This window comes from Tetrao urogallus (genome assembly GCF_951394365.1).
Source record: "Tetrao urogallus genome assembly, chromosome: Z".
Classification (NCBI taxonomy): Eukaryota; Metazoa; Chordata; class Aves; order Galliformes; family Phasianidae; genus Tetrao; species Tetrao urogallus.
Window position 1 is genome coordinate 19,821,556 of NC_136816.1, and position 15,046 is coordinate 19,836,601.

The window sequence follows — 15,046 nt, forward strand, 5'->3', positions numbered from 1 at the left end:
ACATGAGTAACCACACCACCTTATCCAGTTTACAAATTTTCTTACAGCACAAAACTACCTTGTTTCTGCTCCTGTAATTCCAACAGGGAAGTTCTCACAGAACTTCAGTCCTGGTAGATAACCATCTTGATTTCCAGCCTAACCTCAGACACTGGGCTTGGATGTTGTAGCAGTATTGGGAAAGGCCATGCCACTTTCTAGCAGGGTACCTCTGAAGGCAAACAGAATGCTAGCTTAGGTTTGAGACATTTAAGAGAGTAAGCAATGCCACCTACTGGCATGGAAATGGAAGATTTCACTCCTCCAGTGGGTGGTGTGATGGAAAGAGCATAATGGAAATGTCGCTGTTCTTCAGAAGGTCTTTTGCAGCTTCATCTTCAGCTGAAATTGAGGTGGAGGCAATCAGGAGCTTTTCTCCTCACGATTGTTGCTTGGCTAAGCTCTGTAGGAAATGCTTAGCAGCCTACTCACTAATTTTACTATTCCTTTTGGAATGAACAGTGATGAAAGGAGCAACTTGACCTGGCACAGATGAGCAGCCTGCATGCCAGGGTGGTACCAGAATATCCTCGGAAGTTGAATATGCAGTGATGATGTGAAAATACACCTTGCCTAGCAGCATTGATACGTAAAGAGGCCTTTGAGGAAGGTTAGTATCTCATAGGTCTTCAAGGTCCAAAGGATTAATTTCAGAAAGAGAAGTTATTAACAGAACTTAAGGCAGTGCCTCAAATACTGAATGTATTAGTGGATGGCCAACTGGGTAATTCTGCCCTCATAGTAACACATGAATGTAGAAACATTTGCAAATAATTGGCTTTAAACACATAAAGGGAAATAACAAAGGCTGTAACTAAAGTAAGGAAGTCCTCAGGACAGGATATTCGTGAGGTAACTGCCACTGTTTGTTTAGGTTCCCCTCTCTTATTTCTAGAGGTGGAGTGTACACTGAGGTAAGTGCTTACACAGAGCATCATCAGAGAGCATTTCCAGAGTATTGACTGTTTTCCTGTTCTGCTCCCTCAGTTAGTGAGGTGTTTTACCAGCAGTTTCCACAAGGAGAAACACAGGATGCTGCAGGGCGTGTCTGCAAAGCCCCCACAAGCTTCAGAGAATATGCTGGCCACCAAGAAGCTGCCTCCTAACTTCTCAGCAGGAGAAGCAAAATCCTGAGACTGGTGCTGGGAGCCAACACAGAGAAGGTTGGGTGTGTGCTCTGGTGGGGGGGAAGCAGGACCAGAGTTGGAAAGTCCCTGGGGATGAGAAACCCCCTTGGCTGCCCTGGCCTGGCCCTAAGAAAGGGCAACTGTGTCCCTTGGGAGCATAATTGTCGCTCTAAGCGCCCACCCAAAGCCAGTCCTATGTCCAGGACTGCACCCACTGCTTTCTCCTTGGCTTGCCTTTTCTGTCCTCCCATGCCCCAGAGCAGGGATTTTTGAGTTGCACCAGTGGCACACACTGAGTATGTATGTGTGCTTATGACCAGAATGGGTCTTTCTGGAGGTCATGGTGATCACACTTGTTACACAGGCCATATGAGACAAAGCTGAAGGGTTTTTCCCAGCACTGTGTGAGAGAAGGAACATTGTGGTAGCAAAGGTGCAGTAAAACCTAGGACAAGCCTCTGGCATTTCAGGCCAGCCTTCCTTCTCAGAATCTGTTCCTCCTTGTAGCAGTAAAGGGCTTAGTGTGTCATACATCTGTCTCCTCCTGCAGTCCTAGCTCTGGTTTCTGGCACATGGCTGTGTGAAAGCATACAGGTATCCAAATGGTCTCAAATGCAAGAAAATGTTTTGGGCTCACAAAAGTGGCTATGTACTATCCTATTTGCCATTTCCCAGGAGATGCTGCTCCATGCCCTCCTGCCTTTTGACAGTAAGGAACCTTTGTTGGAATAAATATCATCAGAGATAATAAACTTTTGTCCCAGTAAACATCACCAGAGATGTTTAGAACAGCTGGACTAAAGCAGCAACCAGTGCTGAGGTACTACCACCACCAAATGTGGAGTCTCTCTCTCTCTCTCTCTAAAATTTTTCCATATGGTGGGCACTGAGAGCCTACAGCCTGAATGCCAGTGCTGGCAAAACACTGATCTTGTGTCTTTCAGGTCTGCTCCATCTTTCATGTTGTCTTTCCGGCACACTGTCTTTGCCCTATTTTTGTGGCTGGCTAATAGTATAGATTGGAAAAATCAGTAAAGGCACTGCTATGTTCTTCATGTTGCATTTAGGACATCCACAAAGAAGCATCAGCCCTGCAGCATTCTGCTAACACTTTCTGGCATCCAGAGCCAGTGTAGCAGAGACATTATATGGAAGGAGTCAGAAGCACACGCAGCAAAGAAAGGTGCTGAGCAGTGGTGAAGAGGTACCACCAGACAGCAAAGCAGAACACGAAGCAGGGCACGAGACCCAAGCCACTGTGTGCATCTGACTGCAGGTGTCACTTCTGAGCCCTGTCTTGCAAAACCACGGACAGAATCAGGCCCTGATTGTTCACAGTTGCACGTTTTCCTCTATCGGAGCCCTAGCTCAATCCTACCCTGTGCGTCCCCGTGTTTTTTTTTTCTGCTTCTCTCTGGCATGAGGAGTCAACACTTCACACCTGAGCTGTGAAGTGAGAATAGTCCCAAGGAGTGAAAGAAAAGAAGGGAACAGAGAGTCTCCAGTGACTACAAAGCCAGAATAAAATATGCGCAGTCACATCAGTTTACACAGCAGTGTATTCACATTGTACTACCATTACAATCTTAATAATCTGAAGTAGCTTTGTGAGAGGTCCAATTAGAACCATACATAGAAACTGTTGCTTATGAACTCCCTGTCCAAGTCTTACTAATATGTTGTGATGCCAAATCCTGCCCAAGTTAATAAATCAGGAGAGACTACAACTAATTGCTGCTTAAATAGCTGAGATTGAACACGTCTCCACAGATGCATTTGCCCTCTCCCCTGCCACCTGTTCTTGGAATAATTAGCTGAAAAAAAGAAAACAAAAACAACAACAACAACAAAAAAAAACCAAAAACCACAGAAACATCTGAAAGAGTACAAATTACAGCTTTGCTAAGATTATTACATGTTATACTGGCCTCAAAACACATTGAGGTATGGAATTTTTAACAATTTTGATTTGGCCAGTGCTGGAACTGCACTGAAGCCAACAAACATCAAAATCAATGCCAGTAAAGCATTGTAATGAACTGTTTTTTCTAAGATAGAAAGTAGATTTAGGCAGTGGCTTGGAAGAAACTGGTTCATCTTCCACCTCTGTATTTCCTACATGATCTAACACTCCAGGACATAACAATATATGACCTCACAGCCTGGTTGTTTTAGTGCAACTTCAGGTGCATTGGTGGTGTGTACTGAATTGTGAATCTTCTGATGAAATACAGATGCATTGTTTCATTTTGGTGCATTAGCTGCTTTTGATGAGATGGATCAAGCAGCTGACTTCCACAATATTGTAAGTCCCCTAAACAAACAGTATCAGATTCTGTGGAATAGCAAGGTGTTTGCTTATTGCCACAATGAGGACTAAGCTAGTCCCATGCAGGAAAGTCCTCTGAGACAGCACTGCATCTGGTAAGGAACCAAGAGCCCTCCCTGGACACAAGAGGAGGGGCAGAACGATTCCCACTTCTCTGCCTGTGCTGCATCCTACCAGGGCTGTTGCTCCATTGAGCTACTGTGGGGCTCTCGCAATCACCAGCAGGTCCTGGTTAATTCACATGTGCTGCATTTGTCCCAGGGCAGGGAATGAATCTCATCTGCACGTTGACACAGCTGAGGGCATTTAAATGCCATCTGCTTCATTAGAGCACAGTGTGGATGAACACCCAGGATCTTCCTCAGATTTGACCTCTGTGTACCTGTCATACCTAACAGCCTCCCTACACCAGTGAAGCCATCCATCATGTCTCTGTGTTGGGCAGATGCTTATTGGTGACCCACCAACAACCTGACAAATCCACACCTCTTCTCGGGGCTGTTCCCTGGATGTTTTGTCTTGTTTTCCATGACAATCTATCCCATAAAACAACAGTATAACATGTGGGGTGCAAGCCCTGATTTTGGCTGGGGTCACTAGGTTCTGCTGTTAGGCAGGTGATACATGAGGACACAGAGACACACCACGTTTAGAAACAGACAAGCATGGACTCCTACTGATTGTTTCATCATGTATTTCCATTGGGTTTGGGAGAAGATTTTGGTTACAGTGCAAGAACCAACTCTTCCAACTATTGTACTTGGGCAGAAAACAGAGAACAGCTGGTTCAACACAGAGTCAGCAGAAAATACCACCATCACCTGTTTTCATAGCTCATGGCACAAAGAAGCTCAAAGTCCATCAGGCCTTCCAAACTTAGGAAACTCACCCAGAGACCACTGTGGAGTCCAGAAGGAATGCAGGGCTGTGTTATGGCTGTTAGTACCATGTACTATGAGCAGTTCCACTACCAAGTCTCTGCAGAGAGGCAGGAGAAAAAGTGTGACCCTGCATCAGCCCATATGAGGAAACTGAAGGAATAATATTGCATCTGAGTGCTCAGTCCTGTAAAGGTGAGTAGGGAAAGGACTACAACGGGCTTTCGGTGCCCATCAGGATCACAGCAGATGCTCAGCACTGAGAGAAATGGAGGCTTTAGGAGTAACCACAGAGCCCATGACTGGAGTGTAAAAGCATCCCAGTGGGAGAGAAAATACTCAATCCTGAAAGGCTGTTTTATCAAGCAGAGAAAGGTGCAATGAGAACCAATGGCTATAAATTGAAGTCTGACATTTAGAATGAGATTAGAAAGATTTGTAAAATTAAGGGGGAACTAGCCATTCGGTTGGAGGTAACAAGGATGGCATCATTAGATCCCTTCTGGGAGAGAACAGCCTGGCCCTATCCACTGCACTGACATGCACACTACTGGGGCAGCACAGGGAAGTCCCCAGCTGGAATGTAAAGTTAAGTGAGATAACTGCATCTGCTGACACTGCTGCACGGAAGGCAAGACAGGCCAGGCTGGTCAGTACCAGCAAGCTTCCACTAGGCCGTTTGATCCTGGTAGAGGACTTTTTAGTTGTACCATGCTACCTCCAAGAGGAAAATCTTGTTTTTATCTTCTCTATTCTTCTTCTTCTTCTTTTTTTTTTTTTATTATTTTTTTTAAATAAACAAACAAAAAACAACAGTTCCTGGAAGAAGTGGAATCTTAGACTTTATTTTTTCCTCACAGCTCTTAGAATGCTCTCCACACTCTGCCCTTTGGGGACCAAACCTTCATTCCCAATTCAGTTCTACAGTGTGAAAGAAGGACACCTTCGGCTAATTTACATCTAAGTGAGCATTTGTCAGAGTAAAGAATTAAGGTCTTAGTGTGCAAAATGGTTCCTGTGGCAGTACTAATCAATACTTGTTTGATGGATTGCCTGCCAGGAGTCTTTCAGGCACATCATTTCAGCTGCTAGACTTTCTGCTTGCTCACTGCTTAACAAAATAAATAGAGATGAATCATGGTATTTAACATAAAACTCCAACCCAGAATCAAAGCTGTTTAAAATGCATAGTGGTTTGCCCTGCTCCATCTTTCCTTTCCTTTTGCTCGGAGAGAATGCTAAGTCCCAGCACCCCTGGAGCAGGCACAAGGTTTGCATGATAACCACTTCACCAAGGACGGCCCTTTCCTCTGCAATCACTGACCGCAGTCCCAAAAAACAGGGCTTTGTTTTTCTCTGCCCCTGAAGCGTGAGCTGGATGAGAAAGAAAGAATTGAGATATATTTCCTGCGTGGCTGATGGGAGGATGATATTTCACATATGCCTTTCTTAGCTGCTGTGATGCAATGCACAAACTGTTCCTTCTGCTCCTGAGCCTATTGTGCTACTAATCCACGTGGAAGCTCCCAGCACTGAACTGTCCCCATCCGCAACTGCATCACACTCAGAACTACAAGCAGCAACACAGAGCCAGGTTTTCAGAAGTATTCGGCTCCTCAGTAATAACAAATGTGTGTTTGGCTCTCCAAAAATTCACATTTCTATTCAGAAACATAGTAGCTGATTTCTTTATCTAGCTTGAAAATAGATGATGCATTTCTTGAAACTCTGTACGCCTACAAGCCACTAATAGATTGGGAAAGGGTGAATAATCACAGCGGTGACTATTTTGGCCAGAGAGGAAAGCCAAACTTCATCTAGCAGTTCTGTCCCCTCTCATATCTCACCAACCCCCCTCGCCACCCTGCAGCAAAACTCCACCAGTCAGGTGGCCAGCTTGAAAGGGTGCAGGAGCTGTGCAGCCAGGAAAGCCAGAAGGCAAATTCTGGGGAGTACAGCAGCAAAGAGGAGATGCACTCCAGGGTCCCAGGGCAGCTACCCCAGCACTGGGATGCTGTGAGATGTTAGGGCAGCAGGAGTACACAGCACTTGGGCTCATGGGTGTACAGAGCCAAGAGCAGAGGTGTTCGGGAAAGAGACAAAGAGAATACTTAACTTCTAGAAGCTGGTGGGTTTCAAATAAAGTGAAGCTGCAAGAAAGAGCAAGAGGGGCTCTGCATCACACACTGCATAAAGGCACAGAGAGGTCAAGCAGCTCATCTGGTACAAGGACAGCTTAGAGCCAACAATAATAACCCCACCCAGTGCTTTGCAGAATGCCTGTAGCGCTTACCAACAAGGTCATTCTGGCCTTAAAACCAGGGACTAATTCTTGTTTTCAGTATCCAAGGAAAATTCTTCATTCACAAGTTTTTGCTTTAGTTTTAGTAACTCCTTCTGTTTTCAATATCCTTCTCTCTTTTCTACAGCTTTCTTGTAATCCAATATATCCATGGTTAATAATTGCTGTGGTACTGAATTCTTTGAATTATACATAAAGGATTCAAAAACAATCAGAGAAGAACTTGAATATTTCATATCAGACCTAAATGTTTTATGATTGCTTGCAGAGTGAAATTAGTAAGGACACTTGGCCAATGCTGTATAATTTATGCTGGGCTTAAGCAGGAAAATTACAGAATTGAACACACAGAATTGTGTGAGGTTGGCGGGGACATCTGGGTCCATCTGGCCCAACCCTGCTCCAGCAGGAACAGATAAGCAAGGTGCCCAGGCCCATATCCAGGCTCTTTTGAATTTCTCCAAGGAGACACCATCACCTCTCTGTGCAACCTGTGGCAGTGCTCCATCATCTCCTCTGTTCCAATTTGTGCCCATTGCCCCCTGTCCTGGAGCTGAGCACCACTGGCTCCATTCTCTTTGTGCCTTCCCTTCAGGTATTTATACACATTACCAGGATCCTCCCTGAAACTTCTTTTCTTGATGCTGGACAGACCCAGCAATCTCGGCCTTTTCTCACTCCTGTGAGGAATGGAAATGGAAATGGAAATGGAAATGGAAATGGAATGGAATGGAATGGAATGGAATGGAATGGAATGGAATGGAATGGAATGGAATGGAATGGAATGGAAGAGGTGCTCCATTCCTTCATCTACTTAATGGCCCTCTGTTGGACCCTCTCTTGCAGTGGCCCTAAAACTCCAAGTGTAAACTACAGTAATTTTTAAAAAAAAAATCTGTAATGTTATTTAATATTGGATAGGAGAATGTTTCTATTAAATAAGGGGTATCCTGGATCTTAATTTGCAACACTATCCTTCCAAGCTCACTGAAAGAGCAGAACTTCCATTCTTAGTTTTGTAGTTGTGCTTTCCTCCTCCCACCTGGCAGGATGAAGGCTACTTAACAGGGCAGCACCAACCTCTGCCCTCAATCCAAGCTACTGCTGTTTTTGTTTATTGTGCATAATAACAGTTTTATAGGACAGTAAACAATAGCAACGATCTGACCGTGGGCAAAATGATCTGTGTGCCTGTTTCTTTGTCTTCCTTCATCTGTCTGTTTTAACTACTTTGCCTGCTAATGTTTTTGCTCTGCAGTCAGACAGTGCATCCTGACTTTACTGCAAAAAGCCCAATAAAGCACTTACCTCTGAATTTCAGTTTTTGAGAACAAATGGGTTGAAATAACACTGTGAAGCCATGGGGGGGCTTGCATATTGCTCAGCATAACAGTGCTGGGGTGATGACTGCAATACAAGAGACCACTAATAAATCTGTCTGAACTTTAACTGGGGTTTTCAGGTAAGAGAGGTGCAGATATGCTATAATTGCAGTGATCTGGTGAGTTGTGAAGTTTTCTCTGCTGGCAATTCAGAACTAAACAAACTAAGATTACTAGTGAAGAGTAAGATAGTAAGACCAAGATGATGATCTTGTAAGATTTTAAGAGTAAGATAGTAAGACCAAGATGAAGATGATCTTCACAAAGGAGGTAAAGCTGCTGAAGTACTCTAGGCAGCTACAAGAGGAGAGTGACCCTGGAGTGTGAGATGAGAATTCACCTCATGTATGTGCTCACAGATTCCCAGGTGAGCCAATCACTTGGACTTTTTTCTGCTTCATTTCTGCCTTCAGGACAACAGCATGTGGAGAAGATAAAATGTGATGCAACCAGCGCAATCTAAGTACTGGGGAGCACAGACCACAGGCTAGCCCAGGTTAGAAGGTATCCATAGGATCCTCAAGTGTAACCCCTGGCTTCTCACAGGATCACCCAAAAGCCAAACGCTATGTCTGAGAGCAGTGTCCCAACACTCCTTGAACTCCAGCACTGGGGCCGTGCCCACTGCCCTGTGCATCCCGTTCCGTGCCCCCCGCCCTGTGGTGCAGCCCCTTTCCCTGACCCCCAGCTGCCCTCCCGTGACGCAGCTCCATGCCGTTCCCTCGGCCCTGTCGCTGGCACACACAGCAGAGCTCAGTGCTGCCCTCTGCTCCCTGTGAGGAGCTGCAGCCGCCATGAGGGCTCCCCTCAGCTCCTCTGCTCTGCGCTGAGCACCTTGAGGGTGCTCAAGCATCCCCACACACTGTGTCCTCAGACCCTTCCCCATCTTTGTAGCCCTCCTTTGGATGCACTCTCATAGTTCTATGTCTGAATTACAAAGGCTGAGCAGAATCTATCATGTGAATACTGCTTTGCATTAGTCATTTGTAAAGCCTTATCCAGTAGGTGTCACAGCTGAGACAGGCTGCAAAGAGGGATTTTGACCTCTGTAGATATGGCTGTTTACTTTTAAGGTGATCACTGATTTTTCTACAGGTCTACAATTACAGAAACCTGAAAGATCTAAACTGTCTCTCAGAGAAGACCTCTGAGATCTCAGATAGGGGCCCAATGCACAGTGAGCATAGAGACTGAATCTCTTCAAGAGCAAATAGTACAAAACCAATGGGCCAGTAAGAAAGAGGCATGGCACAGGAAAAGGCATTTGCTGGGAAACCTTCACATGGAAAGATGGGAAGGAGGAACAAAGGATGACAAACTTCAGCTAGTCAACACTACAGCTAATACAAGCAGCCAAACAAATGCAGTGTTTTCTCACACCCATCACAACCCGAACAGAAGCAACAATGACCATTAACTATGGCAGCCTTTCATCATTCAAAGTGGAATAGACCAAGGCTTGCAGAAACTTACAGGGACTCTTAGTATATCTGCTGAGGAAATGTAGAATAAAAACTGTACTGCAATGGAAGGAACTGAATGGATAAGGGAGGCTGGACAAAATCAGGATTCCCAGGCATGGAATGGCAAACTTGAACAGCTTACTGAAGAGAGCATTTGCATGATTTCTTCATTTTTTTTTTAAATTATTTAAAGTCTTTTCTTTGGGAAGAAAGGCAGATCAGACAAAATTTAAAGGGGAAGTTTTCTAGGTTTGGCACCCCAGCAAATCTGCACTGCATGGCCCACAGAGGTCAGCTCTCAGCTGGTGAAAGACAAAGACATGCCCTCTGCCTTTAGCATCCAAGCCATCTCTCCCTGACCTTGCCAAAGTCAGAGACAGTTGCAACAACTGTGGTTTTGGCAGTCAGATTTTTTTCAAGCATAACTACTTGAAGCTTGAATTGAGCCAAATGGGTATTTAAACCCCACAAATTCAGAGAAACAGCCTTGGTGAGTCAGAAGGAAAGGACTGCTCCTTTGATTGATCACATCTGTGACTCAAAGCCAAGTATGCATTTGAACAAGTTAAACCATCTCCAGGGCTCATAAACATTGTGCCAGGCCTTTTGTGTTTTCTATTAAAGCCATGCCAGTACCCGAAAGCCTTGCTGTTTGCAAATCATGGGGATTAATATTTATTACTGTTGAATGTACATGGTTGAGGCCCCTGCCCTGGAGAGTTTGCATTTAAATAGTACAGGAAGAACTGGCACATGCACTCAGCCTTGACCTTTGTCTGCTCCCAGTGAAACTAGGGGTGAAACCTTTCTGGCTCCCAAGCACACAGCAGATCAGGCTGGGTTGGGCTGGAGCCTGTGCTTCCAAATAGCTCTTGCCTGGGCACCCTCTGAAATCAAGAGTGGACAAGTCCCAAACTGCATGATTGGCATACGTCCCCTGGAGGATATCTGCATCTCCTAATGCTCGGCAAGGAGGCCCTGTCAGACTACACTCTGAGCTAAACATCACATCAAGAGACATCTGATGAATCATGAGCACAGCAAGAGCCCAAAGGTCTGTAAAATACCTCTAGGGACTTGTTTGTGCCAGATCTCTTAGAAAGTTCAAGAGGAATTAGCGAAAGATGTGAATCAAATTGCTGTGGAGAACGTGTTCAGATTTTAAAAGAGACTCTTGCAGGATACAGCGTGCTACACTCCAGAAGCCAGAATGCACGGTGGCCATCTGAATCAGAGTGCCAAAGTGTTTGATGCAGTACATCCCATGCATTTTAAAGCAGTTACCTCCCCTCAGATGCATCTATCCAGCCAAGCCCTTTGTGGTGGCATCACCTGCTGCACGGAAGTGAAGGGTCTTTGAGTTACAGTGGAGCTCTATCATTGTGTTCCTGAAAAGAGAGAGAGCATCCATGTGATGCATGCTGTGGTCACAGAGGCTTCATCAACTCATCTTACCTTTCTGACAGCGTGCAAATAACCCCTAAGAGAAATGATAAAAGAACAAACAGAAGGTTAGTGAACATGCAAGCCAAGGTAAACCAAGGGATCCCACCTTGTCAGATAGAAAGATATTCTGGGAACGATATGCAAAGGTCCCCACTCTACACACACAACACTGTGGAAATGCCACGGTTGTGAGATTCAAGCAGCAGACAAGCTAACGTCTGAAATTCCTCAGCACCACTGCTTCCTGGGTGGCTGCCTGTGGTGTCAGAGCCCAGGGCCCTCATGGACAGACTAACAAGGGAGGCTGAAGCTGGAGCTGGGGAACATCCTTTCATGTCCAGATGGTCCACTGGAAGAAAAGAGTCCAATCCACCTGTAAAAATTTCCTTTTTATTGCTGTAGTCCGACGTTTTGGGTCTCTCCGGCAGTTTCACTGCACTCAGAGGTTTACCTGCCTACCTGTCAGTGAGGGTTATTCAGCACAAGCAGCTGCTGCTCTGGGTTCACTGATCTTCTCAGCGCCCAATGTCAAGAGGATCAAGACTCAAAGCAGAGCCAATGAGCGATGGTCAGAAAACTATCCTAAAAGGAATTTGGAGGGAGGAAAAAAAAAAAAAAAGCAAATGAAAACAAGGCTCTCTGAGGTTTTGCTGTACAGGTCCCCATCATCTGCCTACGTTTTGCCCACACGCCGTTTAATCAGCGTGCCAGGGAGTCTGGTTCCCTGCCAACACGAATGTGGATTCTGACAATTTGTCTAAAGTGCACTCAGAAATTGCAGCTAAACAAAAAGACAACTTCTTTCTTCATGGGTTTTTTTTTTTTTATTTGTGTGTGTGTGTTGTTTTTTTTTTTTTTTTTTCCAGAAACAATTACAACCTCTAACTGCCACCCACACCTCAGTTGCCTGAGAAACGCAGCGTGGGTACGGCAGCGGTAGCAGATTCAGGTTTTACACCATAGTTGCTATCATTGGCTAGCTGTGAGGCCCCCACAAAACCATCCCAGCAGGATGTTTCAGCCCAGACAGAGAGGGTACTGCCACCCCAGGCACAGCCCACTTCAACAGCCTACCACAGCAAGCATCACTCTGGGAGAAGACAGGGGTGTAATAATTGGTGTCGGCATTACTCCAGAAATTATTCTGGCTCCATCCACCCTGGTCTCAGTACTTCATGTTCCCGCACAGTACAGCTCTGGACGGGATGGAGAGCAACATGCACTGAGAAGTGTGAGTATAACATGTGCTTTTGTCTCATCAGAAATGCTTTCCACACCTGACATCGCAGCAGTGCCCCAGTTGCCACCTTATCCAATCTACTTCCCAACTGACAGGGCACACACCTGTTCTGCAGGTTGTATCCACCACAAATTTCTATAGACACACATCCTTGTTAGCAGGCCGTGGCTGGAATTCACCTGAAAAGACAAAGTGCTCTTCTTTAACACTGGACATGTGGGCAGAAGGGTGAAGCTTGCTCAAACCAATTAAAAATATTCACCTTCTCAGAGGTGATGGAATATCTCTACTGAGCACTTCCGAGCTCAGAGTCAAAGGGTGAGGGGAATGGACAGAAGGATGATTTATGTCTGACAAAGACTGTTCCTTCAGGGAAGAAAAACAGACAAACACAAATTCCACTTTTTTTTTTTTTTTTTTTTTTTTTTTTTTTTTAACAATCTCTGCATAGTGATACAGGGGGAAGTTTGCTTTCTGTGAGTGTTTGTTTCCCTGCTTTTCCCAACAAAGACATTCCACATCCAGCAGACAGTGCACAGACCCAGGGATGCTGCTGTCTTCCAAGCTACAAAGCACAGAAAGGAGTATTTATCTTGGCTGCCTCTGAGCAGTCTTCTCTGAAGGCCAGCACACAGCACCCTCTCCTGACTTCATGGCAGCCCTGACAGTGTTCAGATCTCCCCTGCAAACAATGGGGGAACATGAACCTTTTGCCAAAAGACAAAGGAAGGTGCTAGGCAACCTTCATAGGTGGCTGCTTCTTTCTTATTAATGGGTTGCTTTTTCAAATGATAGATGGATTTGTAAGCAGTTCACTTGCCTCCCATGCTATTTCTTCACACTCTTGTTCAGTTTTCTCCTTGCTTTCAGCTTTCAAACCATTCCCTCTCCCCTACTGCAAACCATCCCTGCCATTTTTTTTCTGCAGAGCTTCCTATCCCTGATGCTATATTCTGCAGTCTTCTGCAGTTTTCCAGCCATCTGTACATTTCACCTACATTTCAAGACTGCATGGATAAAGATCCCCCAGTGCCTTCACATGTGCAGACAAGTAATGTTTGTTCTTAGAGAAAACACAATGCTTCTGCACTACAGAAGTCTGTCACTGAGATTTTAACTCACAGACCTTGATTTCTCAAAATGTCCTTTTAATGTCATTTTTGCATTCTCAGTATTCATCCTTTTTACCTTGTGGCCACTGGCAGAGCTCCTGCATAATTCAAATATTTCCAAATATTCTTACAAACATCTTTTTAGTTGTCTGAGTCATTAAACTTGTAGTGGTTTACAGTAAGAGGGAACTGTCCTGGAGACATTCTCCCCATTCAACTTATTTCAGAAACCAACTCAAACCACTGCTAAGAAAATGGTCAAGCTATTAAATAAGGACTATATCGATTACCCAATAAACACAAAACCCTCACTTGCCTACAATTATACTGTTTTCTACACTATTATACAGTTACGGAGCTTTTAATCAGTTTAATCAGCTTTTCCATACTATGTGTCACACAGAGCTACCACTCAGTTACAAATCCACCGCACTTCCCTCTCCACATGACCTATAACCCGGGTGCAAATCTATCCCTGTGCACCCCACCTCCACACCAATTTTTTCAGACACAGTCCAGATGGAAAGTCAATGGGTCATCGCACAGGAACTGCCTCTGGCTTGGGTCTGTCAGTCAACAGCACTATCATTCGTAGGCACAGGCACTCCTCCCCTCAGAATATTCCCCCATCCGTTGTTCTTCACCTGATTTTCTACCTTATTCATCACTGTTTCTATTTCTGGCAACCTTTTTGCCTCTTTCATACCTTCCTTTCTCTGCTTCAGCTGCTCTGTAAGACTGGTATTACTTGCCCATGGCTGGCCCAGTTCTGCTACCTCTGTATACAAGCACATTTTTTCCAAAGTTCCTCCTGGGGCAATGTCAGCTTCATGTAGTACCGCTGATGATCTTCTCTAAGAAGAATTGGTGTGCTTTAGATGATCTACAAAAGAAAGATCCACATCACCTGTGTACCCTATACACCCAAAAATTAGCTGTGGAATGGTGACCAGAAGAGATACCCTGTAACAAATGTGATCATTAGAGCAATCTCAGAGTGGCTGGCAATCTGCTGTGTAGTAGTCCATTTTTTCTAGCATGGCCCAATTTTAGGGAGAAATGATTAGTATGGTGGGTGGTATAATTTCTTCTGAAAAATATCTGTTTAGCAGCAAACATAGAAAGAGCAGGAAAACGCAATGACACTACAGATAAAAACCTGAGTCATCATCATATCATTCTCCGCATAATGCTCCAGGCTCTTAAAAGCCTCCAGATATTTTTGCCCTTGCCTTGCCATTTAGGAGGCCACCGCAGCACATCAGTACTTTGCTATCTTAAGAACTCTTCCAATTTCAAACCTAGAGATATCCATGACAACTTTAGACCTATCTGTGCTTTACTTTGGGGTGAAGTCACTCTCTCATGCTAGATTATTTATAAATAGCTGAAGACATCTGTAGCTTCTGTGGACTGTGGAGATTTTAGCTGTATATATAAACTTCTGGGTTCACTTGATAGTTTTATTACTTACTCGGAAATGTAAACTGAAAATGGACAACAAAGAATAAAGAGAATGTGCTCAGAGTTGACTTCATCAGTTAGGAAGACAAAATAGAAAAAGATGTAGTGATTAGCACTGGCATTACCTTTAACAAACAGTCAAACATTCATTTGGACATTAGAGGAGGCATTTAATACATCTTCCTAAGTATAACTCCCACTCCACTATCAATTCTATAGCCCTTTCTTAGAAGACATAGTAACCCATGAACATGTATTAGGACC

General features: G+C 44.6%; 1 protein-coding gene across 1 annotated transcript in view; it reads right to left on the minus strand.

The window, feature by feature from the left end:
• Positions 1-11,503: 11,503 nt before the first annotated feature.
• PSD3 (pleckstrin and Sec7 domain containing 3) overlaps positions 11,504-15,046 on the minus strand; it is a gene marked incomplete at both ends in the record, with an annotated part of 111,730 nt that continues 108,187 nt past the window's right edge. The window contains 2 exons of the mRNA XM_079548121.1: positions 11,504-11,548; positions 12,311-12,385. Coding sequence (XP_079404247.1) covers positions 11,504-11,548; positions 12,311-12,385 — 120 coding nt within the window. The remainder of the gene's footprint in view (positions 11,549-12,310; positions 12,386-15,046) is intronic.